Source organism: Pyrgilauda ruficollis, unplaced genomic scaffold (assembly GCF_017590135.1).
Source record: "Pyrgilauda ruficollis isolate IOZ18807 unplaced genomic scaffold, ASM1759013v1 scaffold251, whole genome shotgun sequence".
Taxonomy (NCBI): Eukaryota; Metazoa; Chordata; class Aves; order Passeriformes; family Passeridae; genus Pyrgilauda; species Pyrgilauda ruficollis.
Genome location: NW_024523834.1, coordinates 282798 through 301551, shown reverse-complemented (window position 1 = coordinate 301551; position 18754 = coordinate 282798). Strand labels below are relative to the sequence as shown.

Sequence of the window (18754 nt, the reverse complement as noted above, 5' to 3'; positions counted from 1 at the left end):
CTGACATGAGAAGATACCATGCAGGGGGGACATATAGGAGCTTGCTCTTGCCATATAACGTTATTCCTCAGCCCAGAAATTCTCCCCTGGGAGCAAAAAATGGCATTTGTCACCAACGGCAGCACTGGGGCAGCATAATGATCTGCTGAAGAATGGTCATAGAGGAGAGGACAGGCTTCATATCTGCCAGCGCTCATAGCTGTTGAGTACTAAGGATGCACTTTGGCACAAAAGAAGTCCTGTCATGGCCAGAAAGAGAGCCCTTCTTGTGGTGTCCCCAGAACTCCTCCACTCTTTCTGTGGTGTCCCAGAGATCCAACGTGCTTCCTGTGGCGTACTCAAAGCTCCCACACAGGGCCTGTGGTATCTTTAAAGCTCTTCTCACTTGCTTCCCTGGCTGTGCTCCCTGCCAGCTCACTCAGTGTCCCCCAGACTGCATCACTGTCCAGAGGGGTCCTCTGGCTCATGGGTGTCCCTTGGCAGGAGGCTCAGCCCTCTCTGACATGAAAGGAGCAGAACCTGGGCACCACACATGGCCACCACCACCATGGGCACCCCGGGCTGCTGCTGCTGCTCGCCCTGGCCCTGCTCGTGGCCCCTGGTGCTGCACCAGGGAGGTGAGAGCAGCCCTGGCAGCCTGGCCGTGCCGAGCCGTGCTGTGCTGTCCCGGGTGCAGGGTGGGTGAGGGGCTGCACGCCCTGGCCGTGCCATCATCCCTGTGGTGTGTGTTTTCTCTGTGCCATGCTCTGCCACCCCAGCACACAGAGGTCTTGCCTGAGGGGCTGCAGGTTCTGGGTGCACTCTCCTATACCATGCTGGGCCATGCCACAGTGCAGTGTCCATGAGCGAGGAGGCTGCCAGCTCTGGCTGTGCTTCCCTGGGGCTGCTGTGGGTCACCTATCCTGCTGTAGGGGGTACCCAGCACCTCAGCTCCGCTGCCCTGCCCAGAGACTGAGGGCTGCTTTCCTGACTGATGGCCATGTGCTGGTCCCAGCTGCCAAGGCGAGGGGCTGTGCCATGGGACACACATCTCCTGCTTAGCCAGGCTGAACGTGGGTCCGTGCCTCAGCACTGAGTCACCCACACAAGCCCCAGGCTCACGGGCAGGGCCTGTGCAGAAACGAGCTGGGCTCTTACATGACCCTTTTGGCCCTGAACACAGCTGGGACCTTCCTGGGCTCCTGCCACTGCACAGCAGCAGCCACCACCTGCAAAGATCCTGGTGCCACCCCTGCAAGGAGCCCAGCAGCCAAGAGCTACCCCACCTTCAGCTCCACTGTGCAGTGGCAGCTCTCAGGTAGAGCAGTGCCAGCACCCCCTGCTCATGCTGGGAGCGGGGAGTCCCCTGGCTGGCACTTCTAATCCCTCGTGGCACCCAGAGGAGCCCTGGCTGTGGGCACAGCACTGGCCCACGCATCTGCTCCTGCCTGGGGACATGGAGGAGATGCGGGACATGGGATGGTGGGGGTGTCTGTCTGGAACAGCGCCACAGGCAGAGGGGAGCTTCAGACAATGTGAATTGTCTCCTACTGAATCACAAGGGTCAAAAAACACCCTCTTGCATTCTAGAATCCCACCCAATGAAGAGTTCGGGCACAGCTGGATCCAACTTAGCCCTAGATTTTGCCAATGGATTGTGTCTAAAGGATCATTCAGGTGTAATAGAAACTTTGTATAACACAGTACCACAGCATTGAGGATTGCAAATCTGATACATTTATAAAAAACAAATAATTTATTATGATAATTAGACAAAAATATCTTTAAGAATTATTTACTACAGATTAGAAGCTGTAATAATTTCTATAGTATGATGCAATATTTTGAAACAGTATTCATTATATTAAAGCTAGCAAGGCCAAATACAAAGTAGACCCTGAAGTTACCCATACCAGTAATTGTGGGCAAATCTCTTTGGTTCAGCCTCAAGAAGAGGGTATCCCCATGCAAGGAAGGAAATCTCCACACACACTGTGGGAAGGAGGGTTTTAGAAGACCCTGACCTTAGAAATTGGGAGCAAGCTTTTACAGTATAATGTGACTGACTATCAGCAGGATGTCAGCCCTGGCAGCTCAAGATACTACTGATAGTGTATCACTTGCTGGTTTCCTTTCTTTGGTTCTTTACCAGTTCTATCACACCTTCACATCGCTACTCAGGATGTTGAGCGTTAGGGTCTGACAAGTCAGACTCATTTCAACATTATTCAGCACCAAAAGCAGCATGACACCCCTTTCTCCATTCACCACTGCAAATAGGGAACTACAAATATTGGCAAATAGGGAATTGTTCAAGTTACTTCACCCCTATTGCAGGCACAGCATCCTTCTACAGAAAGGTGCCTGGGGTGTCCGTCTCTCTGTCCTAGGGACATTGTACCCATCTGTCCAGGAGATCTGTGTTTCTGTGGGCACAACAGGAGCTCCCTCCTTTCTATCCCTCCCACACAAGGATTTTACAGCCTTCAAATGCTGCAGTGGCAGAGAAAAAAGGAAAAGGAAGCAAGGTGCCCAGCCCTGAGCAGAAAGGGACTTGATGTGGTCGAGGGCCTGCAGCCCTGTGGCTCAGCTGCTGCCCAGAGAGGCCTTCACAGGAGGAATGCTCTCTCCTCTGCTGCCTGAAAGACAGGGCAGAGCCAGGAGGCAAGCAAGAAGCAGTCTTACCTGCTGCTATTACATCTGGAAAAGGGGGTAAAGAGGCACATCCCGCTCCCTTCAGCAAAACTCCACAAGAACCAGGCACCACTGGGACTTGTCCCCTCCCTGCCTCCCTAGCCCTTCAGCCTAGTCCAGGAAGATAATGGGGAATTGCAAGAGTTCCCTCTTCCACCTTGGTCCTGTGCCAAAGAACACACCAAAGAAGAATGAGAGTAGACAGCTGGACAGATTTATTAAGAATTGAAGTGATTTATCCCCTTGAATGTGCTCCACTGCCTGCCCCCGGCACCAGCAGGGAGGGGGCCATGGTACCAGACCAGGACCTGCTTCTTGGGCTCAGATTGTCACTGTGCAGGGAGCCGGGTCTCCCCTGGGGATTGTATCTGCCACAGGCCCTCCTGGGGCAGAGCCAGTCACTGTGTGCAGTGCCACCCCAGGACAACTACAGCATCCGTGTGCCCCAGTGCACCGCTCCAATATCCTCACACACACGCTCACCCACACCCTCTTCTTTCCCTGCAGCACAGCTGCCCACCTCCCCCAGCCCAATGACTGCAGGAGAGAGGTCTCCTGTGCCCCTGGGCAAGGTACCAGCTGCAGTTTGGGATGGCTGGGGAGCCTGCAGGCTGGCAGAGCCCCGAGTGATGGGGAAGGGGAGGCACAGGCTCCAGCAGCAACTCCTTAAGCCACCACGCTCTGAGGAGACATCCCCCACATCTCTGGTCCCCCCCCCTTGTGCTCAGCATCAGCAGCTGGAAGCCCCCTGAGGTCAAGGGCACGTAGTGGAGGTAGGGAAGGAAAACAGCAATGTGAGTACTAGCACAGAGAGGGAGGGGAGGGTCCCTGCCTGCCATCTGCACCCCCCAGCCCATGGTGCACCCCGTGCCCTGCCCAGCGCCACGAGGCTCAAGGGGGGGTGCTGCCCTGGGGGAGCTGTGCGGGTGCTGGTGCCCGGCCAGCCCGGCGCTCCAGGGCCAGCTGCATGCTCCAGATGCTGAGGGGCCGCATGTAGGCCAGCGAGCGGTACACCTTCTTCTCCCGATAGGCCTCCGGTGTCTGGAAAGCCATGCCCAGCCGTTCCCACACCGTCCGGTAGCAGCCCTCTGCCGTGCGGAAGCCTTCCTCCACCATGCCCTGCACGAGAGGGAACAGGACCATCAGCACGGCCAAGGAGCACAGGCTGGGGAGTGCGGCGGCAGCAGCACATCCACGCTCACCTCCTGGATCATGGTGGCAGCCAGGGAGTAGACCACGCCGACCCACACCTCGTTGGACTGCACGCTGGAGGTGTCGGGCACGCCGTCGGGTCTCATGCCGTTCACGGCCCCCATGGCGCCGCCCGCGAAGCCCAGCACGTTCTTCTCAAAGATGGTCTTGAGTGCGCTGAGAATGTGACTCTTGGGGAAAACCTGGGCGGACAGAGATGGGTTTGGTGATCATGTGGACCCCTCGGGCTGGGTCTGGAGTGGGATTAAATTTTCCATGAGGAAAAGGGCAACACAGCTCGCTGGGTCAATAGCAAAAAATTCCCACCTCAAAAAATAACAGGAGGAAGTGAAACGTCTCTTTCTCCAGAAGGATAAAAAAGCCACCAAAATACTTTACAGAGATGTGCTGAACCACATTGCACATTCTTCAAGAGGATGTTGACAGCTCATCTAACTAGTTGATTTCCAAAAACAGCTTCTCACCCACAACCACTGGCCAAGCCCCTACCCCACTTCTTGTGGGGCTTTGGGGGCCTGGCCAACCACACCATCCTCATCTGCTTTATGGTTGTCACTTACAATAGAGACAAGAACCATGAGGCTCATCAGCACAGCTGGGGACATGCCTGGACACTTATTCCCACCCTGGTGACACCAGAGTCAGGGCAAGCAGAGGCTGGGATGACACCAGGCAGCATCTCGCCAGGGAAGGCTGGGCAGTCCAGCCACAGAGCTTGGGCACACTCAAAGCAAAAGCAGCAAATCCCTTCTCTCTGTGCTCAAGCCAAACATCCCTGTAGATATTTATTCCCAGTGTGGCTCTGGAGATAAACCCAGAGGGTGCTGTAGGAATCAGTGAAGGGCTGCAGTGCCCTTCTCTGGCAGAAGCTTTTGGGCACACTCTCTTCAGGACTGGATCACGGGCTGTTCTTACGTCGCATTTCTGACCCGTTCACTGCTGACTTGTGCATGCACCAAGGCCACGTCAATGAGCTCACAGACACAGGGATGCCAGACAGGCAATGGAGCAAAATCCATGGGAAAAATCCATGAAATGTCACAGCAACAGAGGATGGGAATTCACCAGTCCCAGCTGCAGTCAGCTCAGAGCTCACCAGAGAGCAGGGACAAGTGCCACCTTCAGCAGCAGCACGAGGCTGAGCTGGGGAAGGGCAGGCCACATTCTGGACTGCACCACATCTGCTGTTCCCTCCCCAAAAGGAACTGCAGCAGGGATTTACTGCAGGAGGGCTGCGCCAGACCCTGCCTGGAGCCCTGGGCACAGCCCCAGCCCTACACTGGGTTAAACACAGGAGGGAATGAGCAGCTCAAGGCACCTGAAGCTCCCCTCTGATTTCCCAACACACAGTGAAGTGGTTTGTCAGCCTCCCACAGACACAGCCACTGCTCCCTGCACTCAGCTGAGGCCTTTGCCTGCCCGTGAATGCCAGAAAGCTTTGCTCTGACAACTGCCCAATGGTTCTGCACTGCCCCTCTCCCTTTAAGGTGTTGCAGCACCAGTGGCTGCTCTGACCATCCCAGCAGACATGAGGAGGCTGCAGCCAATTCTACTCTTGCAACTGAAGAGCAACTGAAGAGCCTTCAGGACTTGGAATAAGCCATAGTTCTGTCTGATATTAATTTTGGACTTTTTAGGACAGAAAATAATGTGGAAATTTTCATACACTTTTTTCTACCGTTTTTAAACCAACAGCACCTTGGCCACAACAAACCCCAGTGGGGCCAAAGCTAGCTGCAGTTACACATCCCTGCATGCATGGCCTCCCTGTGAGAGGGTTCTGGTTTAAGATGGATTCCACTGTATTCTACATCCAACAGCCTCCACTATGGTATGCAGAGTGAGAGAGCAGGAAGGTTCCTCCCACACTAGCCCTAAAGTGTAACCCCCAACACATGCCAGCCCTGCTGCTGCTTCCCTCCTGCCACAGGTCCCATCTCGCCACAATCGTACCAGGCAGCCCCTTCTCTTACCTCAAACTCCCCTTGGTCCAGGCCACAAGCTCCAAGAAACCACTGCCCAGCACACTGATCTGACATGATGCTGCTGGATGTGTCACTTCCACTGCTATCATAATTGTAGTATTTTCCTGGAAAAGGCAGGAAACAGTTTAAAATCAATAGATTAATATACTGTCTTGTGTGAGCTGTCCCTACACATCTCTCTGTGCAGCAGGAGCACAGATGCTTTTTCCACAAAACTCTTCTCCCTTTCCCACACCTATTCCTTCTCCTTCCCCTCCATTTGGAGGGGCAGCATCTCCCTTCCTTCCCCCCAGCTTGCAGGGACAGTATTGCCCCTTCCTTCCCTCATTCCCCACAAGGAGGATCCAAGGAGGAACCACACCCTCCCAAGGGATGCACAGCCAGCTGAGTGTGGTTCCCCACTGCTGAGCACCCACCATTCCAGAGCATCCTCTCAAATGCCTCCTTGCCCCTGTTCAGGATGTCCAGGTATTTCTGCTGGATCTCAGTATCCCCAAGCACCTCTGCCATCTTGCACATCATGCAGACAGCAGCCAGCCACAGTCCGCCACAGTAGGCACTGCCGGAGCCAAATGAGAGAAGCGTCAGGAATGAGGGACACCTCAAGGGTTCTGTGACAAATGGGATACAATAGCCCAGCTCTGAGCTATGTCCCTTCCCCACAGCCCCCATCTCCAACCCCCCCTGCCTCTCTTGGGGGGTTGCTCACCTGGCTCCATGCACCACCCACGCGTCGTACGTCTGGTCAGCAAAGCCACCGTTTTCAATGAGCCCATCGTTATCCGTGTCAAACTTCAGCTCCGACTCCATCACAGCCTGTGGGAGAGGCAGGACATGGTCGCACAGTCCTCACATCCCGGAAGCTCCTTACACTCCGCTTGGGAGCATCCATCCTCTCAGGAAGCTGCTTGGCTCCTGAAGTGGGAAGTGGGAAAGGGTGATGCCCCACGGTCTGATCTCCCAGTACCTGGCACACTGGCCACATGTCCCGCAGGTACAGGGAGTCATGGGTCAGGTAGTAGTCACGGTACACCTGCAGCACAAACTTCAGGTTGAGGTCCTTCCAGTCAGCTGTGTCGTGCATCAGGTAGGCATTGACACGCTGCCATGGCTCGTCACCTAAACCAGGACAGACCAGATGCAGCAGGGCAGCAAGCAAGAAACATCCCTCCTCCTACACAGGAGCAAGGAGCCAAGGGTGCTGTGATCAAACAGCACTGAAATAATATGTTGTACCCTGTGCCATCTCTAGCGAGAACAGCCTTCCCGCTACTTCCCTCGTCTCCCGTGTAAAAGATCCATGCAGCATGGTCTTCATCACCACCCCACACTATCCAGCTTTCCATTCCCAGAAAATACAGAATCACAAAATCATTTTAAGTTGGAAAAGACCTCTCGGCACTGCTAAGTCCACTACTGAACCACATCCCTAAGTGCCACATCTACGCTTCTTTTAAATACACCACAGATGGTGGCACCACAATTTCCCAGGCAGCCAGTTCCAATGCTTGCCAACAATAAACAGTATACTTCATGCACCATACCCACTTCCCACAGTTTGGCATCCCCTCTGCTCCTCCACTGGCCCAACAGACCCCTCACCTGGGTCCCCAATGTCATGTGGCACCACATTCTTCATCTTCACCTGGGCTGTCTGACCACACATCAGGTACTGCCGGGGCTGGACATCCTCGTTCACCACAGTGACAGCTGTAGAGGACACAAAGCAGGACAAGTAAGAAGGGCAGCAGAAGCTGCTGCAGAAAGGTCCAAGCATAAGCACAGGCAGAACGACCGGCACCAGCATGCCAGGCTGCCCTTTGGAGCTCCAAGATCACATCTCTCGGCAAAGGGCTGAAGGGACAGGCTTCTCTCCATCCCCCAGTCAGAAGGGAATGCAACTGTCACTACTCCCTTAAGTAGGGAGGGCTGGGAAGGAAACCCAGTGGACTCAGCCCTACCAGAGCCCAGCAAAGGGCTGTGCTCCACACTCCTACCCAGGCCAGCAACAAACAGTCACCAAACCCAGCCAGAGCACTGGGAGTCTGCAAACAGCTCCATGTCCCCTCTGCAAGGGGCAAAGACAGGGCTGGCAAGAGCAGGGGCTCTCCCAGGACAGGCAGAGCCAGCTGTGCACCCCCAGCATGGCAAGAAGGCATCCCCAGTGCTGGGCACAGAGCTGCTGGGGCAGCAACATCCCAGGGCTGCAGTCCTGCGCTCAGCAGAGTGGCTGGAGGGGCTCCATGGCACACATCTCTGCAGCAGCAGCAGCAGCAGCAGCTGTCCCAAGGTGTCCACCTCTCCCCGAGGTGAAGCCCTGAGCAGGCACCAAGGCAGGGCTCTGGGGACACTCACCAATGTCATACTGCAGGCTGATCTGCAGCTTGGGCCACAGCATGATGAGAGCGAAGGAGGCGTAGAAATGGACGTCGTAGGTGTTGTACATCCGGTACTCCTGGCCTGGCAGGACAGGGCAGGTGGTGAGGGAGAGGAGACGGCCACGGGGAGGGGAAAGGGGCAAAGGTCCTCCCTCCACATGGCCCAGGACAGGGGCATCTTTCCTAGCACAGGCAGGGGCTCCCGTTCAAAGAGGCTTTCATTCTCTACACAGAGCACCAGGGATGTGGGCAACACTCCATGCCCTATCCTTCAGGCCTGCAAGGGCTTTTCCTGGGAATAGCACTGCTCCCTGCACACTGGAGTGCGAAAACATCCCCATGGCAGGTTCAAACCACATGGCTACAGTAATGGGAGGGCTTGAGGTTGGAGAATCCCTCACATCCTTGTGAGTTACCTTCCAAATAAGCAAACCTTCCGTACTCCTGCAGGACAGGGAGGAGGTGGGAGAGCCCTGCCCCTGCCGGCCCCTGCAGGTCCTGGGCACAGCAGTCAGGGGGCACCTCCATCCAGATGGTCCCTCCATCCGTCATGAAGTAGAGCTCATTGAAGAGGGCTGACTTGTACCAGGAAGGCAGCTGGCTGTGGGAAAGAGGGAAGCTCAGCCTCCGAGGCCGACATGGTGATGCTCCTGTGGCAGCCAAGCCCAGAGGGCCTCTGGGAAGGTGCTCTCATCTGCCCTACCTGTTCTCCAGGATGGGATTCTGCCACGCTTCGATCTTCCTCTCCCACTCCTCGTAGTGTGTCAGGGCATAATGGGACAGGGCAGGAGCAGCATCGCCTTTGCTGCCAAAAAACCGGGTGTACCGCCTGCCAAGGGAGGGTCTGGTCAGCACCCCGTGGGCTCCACCTGGGAAACCCGCACGGACACCACAGAGGGACAATGGACTACAGACAACAGCAGAACTCAACTGCTGCTGCAGGGGCTGGACAGAGGGTCCCCTCCCTGAACTGGCCTCCCCCTGAGCCCTCCCTTGTGGCCACAGCCACAAGGAGTGGGTGGCAAAAGGTCCCCTCACAGTGCATAAGACAGGGAGGAGGGAAAACGGGGCTTTGGGGGCATGAGCCAAACACCAGTGGAGAGAACCCAGCTACCTGAGGTGCAGCTTCTCCTTGGAGCCAAAGTGAACACAGGGCATGTCCCAAGCCAGGGCTAACTCCAGCGTCTTGTGCCCATGGGCAGGCACCCTACAGCTGGCACACACTGCTGCTGCTGTCACCTCCCCCTTCTCTGTCGGCCTGCTTTTACCTGCCAGGAAAAATTAAGATATTCTTAAGCAACCAAGGAAGAGGAAAGGGAGCGTAACTGAAGTTCACACACACCTTGAGGGAGATGAGACTGGGCATACCAAAACTCCTGTACAACTTGGAAGGTACAGCCCAGGGCTTTAAGTGATGATGTTGCCGCAGGAAAAAAAACCTTCCATGGGAGGAGTGGTTAAAATGATTCATCCAAGAACAGGAACAGATCAGGCAGGAAAAGCCACCAGGCATGAATGGAAGCTACAGAGTATCCCATGACTCTGTATCTGCACTGCAGTCAGAGACACTGTGACTTTCTAGGGACAGTCATTGTTTCCAGCTTTCTGCAGGGTGCTTGAGCCATGCTGGTATTTCAGAAAAGCCCTGAGGTGGCTGGATAATTATATGCTGGTTCTGACATGTGTATAAGGTAAACTCATTAGAGCGACATAAGTGCAGATCCTGACTATGATAATGTCTGGCATGCATGAAGAAAAACCACATCCCAATAGCCTGGAGAGCTCTGAGTGCATCTAGGCAGGAAGCTTATTTTTCTGGAAAGACTTACATACTAAATGCTTCATTCATGTAATTTAAGCCTCAAGAAATCTTGCAAAGACCCAGCATCACTAGATTGTCAGCATTATCCATGTTTAAAAACTGACAGACAATAGGGAAATGGTCACCTTTTATGGCAATAGAAGATGAGTACCAAAGGCAGGAGATGGCACCCTGCTTCAAGGCTCCTCCCAAGGGAGTGAGCAGAGACCTGAGGATGGATGCAGAATTATCAGAAGAATATCAGAGATGTTCAGAGAACTGTTACAGTAGGAAGAGGACAGAAAGTGACAGCAGCACTAAACCCCAAGCACTGTTAAACGCTGGTGGTAACAATTCTGACAGGACACAGCTCGTTTATCTGGAAACAGGAACTAAGGGAAGGGGGCTGGGCAGCACATTGCCTTCCTAGCAGAAATTTCAATTCAGTGTGCAACCACACACAGAATAACGAGATTCTGGCACGTGTAACCAATATCCAAGAACAGCCCAACTCCCACTCCTCGTAGTGTGTCAGGGCACCACTAACTGTCAAGAACAGTGTGATAGTGGTATGAGCAGCTTTTGAGGAACCACAGCAAGGACTAGCAATGGGAAGTTTGGATACAGCCTAAGTTTGGGAACAAGCACAGCATCCGGGAGAGATTTTGAACAGCCAAGGAGGCTGGAGGAAAGAGTTCTGCCCTGGCTTGGGTGCCCACAAGCAGCACGGCCACCCACTTGCCCTGCTCCCCCTGCACCCGTCCCACGCAGGACAGAGGCACTCACCAGTGGGTGAATCCAGCCTGCCATCTATTAAGTTTGTTTTTCTTGGGCCAGGTCTCATAAGCCCTCAAAAGAAACTTAATACAACCAAGGATAGCTCAGCTATTACTTTGGGGGCATAAAATAAGCAGGATGACTTCTGCTGCAGTGTTAGAAACAAAAAAGGTTTAATAAAAGGCAAAATAACAAACAGAAAAACTCGAGCCAGGTGCAGAGGTCTGCTCCTGGTAACAACACCTCACAAAAGCCTTTTAGCTCTTTTGTTCTGTTGTTTTCTACCTGATGGCTCAGGCGGGACTTTTTGGCTTCTATCCAATTACATGTTCTCCAGTGTTTGGTGAAGTCCCTGAGGTCCTATGAGGTGGCTTTTCACCTAATCATTGAGAGAAACTTCTGGGCTTCTTTCCTTTTTTGGGGGACAAAGGTTAGTTTTGCCACTCTGTCATAAGGGGCACACTGCTACAGCCATCCTGCAGGAGGTCCTGCCACACCTCTCTACCCAATCCCGTGGGATTGAATGCCGTAACATGGGTGACTCCCGTGCCAGCCTGAACAAGGGAAGAGCATCATCAGGTGCTGCTCCTTTGGAGGAGAAGATTAATGCTCTCCCCTCCCCAATACCACCACCAGGACATGACACTCACTTCTCATGTGCTGCCCAGCAACTCTCAATTCGTTGCCCCACCGCTCTCCTGACACCATTCCCAAAGAGGGTGCCCTCAGGGAGCTCATGTCCCCACTCCTGGTGTCAGGCAAGCGCTGAGAAACGGTGCCAGCCCCAAGCCGTTGCGCCCCCGTCCTTTGCCAGCTGCCCGCAGGCAGCTCCCCCGCACGCAGCAGGGCTGCACAACCTCCCCAGCAGCAGCCGCAGCTGCAGGGCCAGCCCTTTACCTTCTCCCGGGCAGAGATGGCCAGGGTGAAGGGGTTCACGGCCGGGCAGTGGTGCAGCAGCACCCCAGCAACCCGCTGGCCGTCCTTCTGCAAGGTGAAGGGCTCGTTCCAGTGCCCGCCGCTCCCGGCCTCCTTCGCTCCCGCGCCGTTCTGCAGGCTGAACATGATGGACACTTCCACGGCCTCATCCCTCCCGTTCTCCACCTCCCAGACGAACACTCCCACCGGCAAGCTGGAGTCCTGGCAGAGACGCAGAGCGCTGCCTCCAGGGCTGCTGCTCCAAGGCAGCTGCCCCAGCATCGCTTCCCCCCTGCTGGGGACACCGCGCAGCGCGCAGCGACAGCAAGAGCGCTGGCAAGAGCAACCTGGCCTCGCAGTCCCCGGCCAAGCCGAGGAGCAGCAGCAGCAGCAGAGGACTTGGGGAGGCAGGCAAGAGAAAATTCAGAAGAGAAGCAGCCCTGGGCTGGCAAGCAGCACGCCGGGCAGCAGAGGGACGCAAAGCGGCCTTTAGGGCTCAGCCGGGTGTCTCATCACTCACCGGCTCGGCAGGCCGATACAGGCTCACGTGCTGCAACGCCGGGGTAAGAGGAAGGTCAGACGTGTCAGCAGCACAGCTGCCACCCTCGCCTGGGGCTGGCAGCGGCACGGGCAGCGCTGAGCCAGCCCTGGCTGCAATGCCGAGATCCCGCACGGCTGCGGGGCTTCCCCTGCCCGCACCTGCTGAGTGCGGCCCTGGGGAAACGCTGGGAAAGCGGCCGGCAAGCAGCTCTGTCCCGGCAGTGGGGAAACGCTGGGAAAGCGGCCGGCAAGCAGCTCTGTCCCGGCAGTGGGGAAACGCTGGGAAAGCGGCCGGCAAGCAGCTCTGTCCCGGCAGTGGGGAAACGCTGGGAAAGCGGCCGGCAAGCAGCTCTGTCCCGGCAGTGGGGAAACGCTGGGAAAGCGGCCGGCAAGAGGGGAGCTTCAGGTGCCTTGAGCTGCTCATTCCCTCCTGTGTTTAACCCAGTGTAGGGCTGGGGCTGTGCCCAGGGCTCCAGGCAGGGTCTGGCGCAGCCCTCCTTCAGTAAATCCCTGCTGCAGTTCCTTTTGGGGAGGGAACAGCAGATGTGCAGTCCAGAATGTGGCCTGCCCTTTCCCAGCTCAGCCTCGTGCTGCTGCTGAAGGTGGCACTTGTCCCTGCTCTCTGGTGAGCTCTGAGCTGACTGCAGCTGGGACTAGTGAATTCCCATCCTCTGTTGCTGTGACATTTCATGGATTTTTCCCATGGATTTTGCTCCATTGCCTGTCTGGCATCCCTGTGTCTGTGAGCTCATTGACGTGGCCTTGGTGCATGCACAAGTCAGCAGTGAACGGGTCAGAAATGCGACGTAAGAACAGCCCGTGATCCAGTCCTGAAGAGAGTGTGCCCAAAAGCTTCTGCCAGAGAAGGGCACTGCAGCCCTTCACTGATTCCTACAGCACCCTCTGGGTTTATCTCCAGAGCCACACTGGGAATAAATATCTACAGGGATGTTTGGCTTGAGCACAGAGAGAAGGGATTTGCTGCTTTTGCTTTGAGTGTGCCCAAGCTCTGTGGTTGGACTGCCCAGCCTTCCCTGGCGAGATGCTGCCTGGTGTCATCCCAGCCTCTGCTTGCCCTGACTCTGGTGTCACCAGGGTGGGAATAAGTGTCTGGCATGTCCCCAGCTGTGCTGATGAGCCTCATGGCTCTTGTCTCTCTTGCAATTTGATGCTGTGATTACTCCATGACTTCTGCAAAGACATTTCCTGTCTTTACTATCAATAACCAAAATCTTGCAAATGCTATATTTTTTCAGCTAAGTACAGGGGGTTTTAATCTCATTGTAGTCCTCACTGTGCTGCTGCTCTGCTGCTTTTTGCTGAGCTGGGAGGTTGTTTCCATGCTCAGGAGCTGGATGGTTGTTTTTGATTTCTTTTTGTTTGCATGTTTGCAGGTTTCTTTTTGTTTGCCTTGTGTTTCTTTGTTCTCTTTTTCTGTTTTGACAATAGCTTCCTCAGTGTGCTTCAGTCTATACTGAATAGCTACTCAATAGCTTCAGTCTATTTTGGTAAATGTTTTTAGTTCTTACCTTAGTTCTTTGCTGATTTTTTTCCTTATAGTCAGAGGGAGGTTTTTACTTTTTCCTGATAATCTCCTGAAATAAGTGCTTAACCAGCAAGCACAGCTGACTTTCGAGAAGTCTTTAACTTTCGCTTGAGAGAATAGTTTCATGTACCTGCAACCAGACACATAAAACCACCAGGGGTCATGGGTACCTCAGTCTGACTTCTTCATCCCCAGGCTGCCTCTTCTCTCTCTCCAAGTTGCCCACTCTAGGTCACAACCCTTTGCACCATCATCCGGTTACAAAACTGAAAGGATTAAAGTACTTTGGAACTCATTCTGACTAAGCTGGTTTTGTTTCTTCCTTGACCTGAAGCTGAATTTTTCTTGTACTTCATTTCCCCAAAATTCCCAGCAGTTACACAGACAAACCTAACAGTATCCATAACATGGACTTTGCAGCTGCAAGATAAATTCTGATGTTGCCAGACTGGCTTGGCCATAATTTTTGCATTTGGTGGAAAAACACCTCCAGCCTTGCTGATCCTGGACAGTCTTTTGTTCACCTTTAGCCAGTGTCCTGTCTTTTGAAGGCATTGTGGTGCTTCCTGTAGCTGGTGCAAAGGCTGAGAGAACAGTACAGTGAAGGAGAAAGTGCGGTTCTTAAATAGTCCTTACCCTAAGGAACAAGCGTTGGTAACCAAAAACTTGATGAGGTTGGCCTGGTTGGTCAGGCCCCCGAAGCAAAATTTCTGGAGTTGGGAGGGCTTTGGGGAGAGAGTCTGTTTTTGGAGATGCACGAGCTGGATGAGCTGTCAGCCTCCCCAGGAGGAAGGTGGAATGGAGTTCAACATCATTCTACAGAGCAGAATTTTTTAAAAGATTTTTGGGGAAAGAGGCTTTTTCACTTCCTCTTGTTATTTTCCTAAGGTGCTATTTAGGGACAATTGACCCGGCAAGCAGTGTTGCCCTTTTCCTCATGGAAAATTTATTCTTGTTCTAGACGGAGCCTGAGGGGTCCACACGAGCACCAAGACCAAACGCCCCATCTCTGTGCACTCAGGGCTCTGCCAGCCTGCAGGCTCCCCAGCCATCCCAAGCTGCAGCTGGTACCTTGCCCAGGGGCACAGGAGACCTCTCTCCTGCAGTCATTGGGCTGGGGGAGGTGGGCAGCTGTGCTGCAGGGAAAGAAGAGGGTGTGGGTGAGCGTGTGTGTGAGGATATTGGAGCGGTGCACTGGGGCACACGGATGCTGTAGTTGTCCTGGGGTGGCACTGCACACAGTGACTGGCTCTGCCCCAGGAGGGCCTGTGGCAGATACAATCCCCAGGGGAGACCCGGCTCCCTGCACAGTGACAATCTGAGCCCAAGAAGCAGGTCCTGGTCTGGTACCATGGCCCCTCCCTGCTGGTGCTGGGGGCAGGCAGTGGAGCACATTCAAGGGGATAAATCACTTCAATTCTTAATAAATCTGTCCAGCTGTCTACTCTCGTTCTTCTTTGGTGTGTTCTTTGGCACAGGACCAAGGTGGAAGAGGGAACTCTTGCAATTCCCCATTATCTTCCTGGACTAGGCTGAAGGGCTAGGGAGGCAGGGAGGGGACAAGTCCCAGTGGTGCCTGACTCTTGTGGAGTTTTGCTGAAGGGAGCGGGATGTGCCTCCTTACCCACTCCTCCATATGTAATGGCATGAAAGACCTGACCCTTGCTCTCTTTTCTGCTGCCTGCAAGGTGCACTAAGGCCAGGAGCCAGAAAATACCTCTGTGAGCAACAGCTGTGCCAGTTAACCAAACCCTGTGCCCTTCTGCTCAGGGCTGGGCACCTTACTTCCTTTTCCTCCTTTCTGTGCCAGCACAACCTTTGAAGGTTGCACCAGCCTGGTTAGGGAGGCATGGGGATTAGGGAGGTCTGCTGCCCTTCCTCTTGTGTTCCCAGACAATGCTGGGAACTGTGAGTTTTGATGGATGCCTTGGTAAATGCTGAGTCACAGCCGCTGCTCCAGCCTCCCTAAGCAGTGGGACATGGGTCCTGCATGTGTGGGGTCAGCATGGCCCCTTTTTGTGGCACCAGGGAGCAGCAGCATGAGCACCAGCTGGGACAGCACCTCTCCCTTGCCAGGCAGAGCAGGACAGAGCTGGGAGTGCTGGATTCTCCCCTATACCATGGCTAAGTCATCAACAGTACTCACAGAGACAGCACAGCCAGAAATTCCCATGGTCATGGATGCTGCACCATGGGATAGCACTGGGATGGGGCGGGATGGCATTGGATGGCATTCCAGGGCTCAACAAGAGCATACAGCCTGTTAGACAGTGTGGCACAGCACAGCCAGGGCCTGCAGCCCCTCACCCTGCACCTGGCACAGCACAGCACGGCTCAGCACGGCACGGCCAGATTCTGCCCCAGGGCTGCCCTCACCTCCCTGGATGCAGCATCACAGGGCCAGGGCGAGCAGCAGCAGCGTCTGGGGTCCCCATGGCAGTGGTGGCTGTGTGTGGTGCCAGGGCTCTGCCTGCACTGCTGCCCCACGCCCCCTCAGCCCCTTTTTTATAGCAGAGGGAGCTGAGCCTCCTGAAGGGACATCCGTGGGGTAGGATAGCCCCATCCTCTCTGGGGATGCACAGGGGACTTGTGCAGGGCAGGGACAGGGAGCTCACCTGATCTCGGATAGAGCTGGACAGAAAAAGAGCATGAAGGGCATCACAGGGACGGCAGTGGAGCTCTGTGAACCCCGCAGGTAGGGCAGGGCATCTCTGAGGGCATCACAGGAGGGCCCTGAGGACACCACAGGAAGGACTATCAGCTCTTTCTGTCCACTTTAGAGCTCAGCGTTCCCTCAGTCCTCAGCAGCCTTTAGGGTGGGATGGCAAGCAGCCTATCCTATTTGCTGTGAGCATTCTTCCCCCACTTGTCTGTCTTGGGAACTGGGCAGGCAGGGCATTGCCATGGTGGCCCAGGGCTGTCAGTGGGTGACAAATAGCCTTTTCTGCACTCCCCATGGGAGTGTTCCTGCAACCACATGAGTAGAAAAGTAACAATATCCAGGAAGGACAGGTTGTCCTGGATGCAGCACGCCCAGAGCAGCCGGTGTCATCCTCACATGGAAAAGCCCACAGACGATGGAAAGGGATGGAGATGCAGTCCCTTAGGGTCACCGTGGCAAGGTTGGTGGGACAGGGGTGCCAGCACATCAGTGAGGAACACCCAAGGTTCCCACGTCCATCCGTATCCTGTTGGCAGCTTCCAACAATAGCAGCGATGTCCCAATCCAGCTGGCAAGGAACAAGAGCAGGCACTGAGGACAGCACAGCTTCTGACTGGACTGGTGCTGCTTTGACACCTCAATACTGTTCCTTAATCCCAGGCAACATGCCTTCCAAAAATTGGGGTTCAGTCTGTAAAAAGGGATAATTCTGATTTCTCCTCCACTCTGGGCTGTGTCACCTCCATTAGTCTTGTATCTGACAGGCTCAGCTTTCATCAGCTTCTGCATGGATGGAGCTGGGGGCTGAGAGGACAGTCCCTGGTCACAGACACTTTGCCTGCACCACTGTTTTGCAAGTTTATTTTTTCAAGTTTTTCAAGTTTTTCTTACTATTATTCACCAGTCCTTATTTTTCACAACACCCTGAATGTGCATGAGTTTTAAACCACAGCCCTGATGACTTTTAACTTCTTCAGTGCTTCCTGCTTTGGATTTCTTCCTTGACTGCTGGTTGCCCCCACTTTCTGCTGTGCCAGGGCTCAGGCATGGCATTGCAGAATTTAGTCCTGGTGATGATTGCCAGCTCCAAGGCAATTTATTCTCTGATCTTTGGAGGGCACAAACCCCACGGAGACACTCAGCACTCAGCTGAAATCAGTCAAGAAATCTGCCTGCTTGGGCACAGAGCTGGGCCCTGAACCTGTGAGATGAGCCACAGGGATTGTAAAGTACAGGAAAAATAAAGATTATGTGAACAAATGAATATTATTGTTTGTGTGATGCTAAAATAAACCTACGCCTGTAAATGAGCTGTGGGCTGCCATCAACAGTGGGGAGACTTTGCGTTGTCCATCCACAGGGTTCCTGCAGGAGCCCCCTGAACCGTGGTGATGGAGAGGGGTGATGGAGAAGGGATGATGTCTGCCCCTCCTGCCCTCTGCAGCCTTCCCGGATTTACCCTGCTTGTTATCCCAAACATTGGCAATGCTCTGGGCAGCACCTGCTTGCCAAAAAACAGTCAGAGCAAATGGCAGCTATGTGCTAAAACACACCTTGTTAAACAGTTGATTTCTGGGACAGAACGCACTGGGGAGGAACGTGAGGCTGCCAGCCAGCTCTCTAGAGAGGGATTTCTTCCAGGCAGGATGCAAGAGGGCTGTAGGGCTCCTGTAGGGAGGAGAGGGGTCTGTGGAGATGTCAGCAGCAGAAATACAATTCTCTCCAGCCTGGATAGCAATAAAATTTATTGTCAGAGAGAAACCAGGGCTCAAATGTGAAATTTAAGAGAAAGCAAAGGCTGAGAAAAATAAAAATACATATTGTTTATTTTTGAGACATTGCAAAAAACAGCCTTGTCTCCAGTTTACAAAAAGTGTTATTTGCTGGTGAATAGGCTCCATCAGCTTTTGGCATAATGATTCGGGAAACAAAAACATGCATTTTAGGAGAGTGCCTTGAAAACCATTCAGAAATGGGTGAGAAACTCTGGGCTGAATCCATTCACTTCAGCCTCCTTGGCCAGCAGCAAGTGTAACATAAGGGGAATTAATGAAAATTTGTTCTTACAGTTGTCTAAGAATTCCTGTATAAATACAACTTTTGTCATTATTAAGATCCAATGTCCCAGATATTCAGTGAATGTTGGCTTCTCACTAAGTAAATAATTCCCTTCCAACACAAACCAGTTTGCAAAAACAACAGCTTAACATGCACATCCGACCTTCGCAGACCCATCGGTAGGGGGGTGGGGGCAGGGGGGCAGGG

At 54.0% G+C, this 18754-nt stretch overlaps 1 protein-coding gene across 1 annotated transcript; it reads right to left on the bottom strand.

Moving 5' to 3' along the window:
- Positions 1–2873: 2873 nt before the first annotated feature.
- Positions 2874–18724, bottom strand: LOC121355515 (non-lysosomal glucosylceramidase-like). The gene is made up of 18 exons (XM_041470996.1): positions 18711–18724; positions 17003–17057; positions 16443–16458; positions 12089–12249; positions 11724–11963; positions 11302–11380; positions 10836–10859; positions 9363–9516; positions 8952–9077; positions 8665–8849; positions 8226–8330; positions 7473–7580; positions 6838–6989; positions 6580–6686; positions 6287–6429; positions 5859–5974; positions 3876–4067; positions 2874–3792 (listed from the first exon to the last, which is right to left on the bottom strand). Exons 1-18 carry the CDS (start codon positions 18722–18724, stop codon positions 3565–3567), a joined length of 2205 nt encoding a protein of 734 aa, XP_041326930.1. The 3' UTR covers positions 2874–3564.
- Positions 18725–18754: the final 30 nt, after the last annotated feature.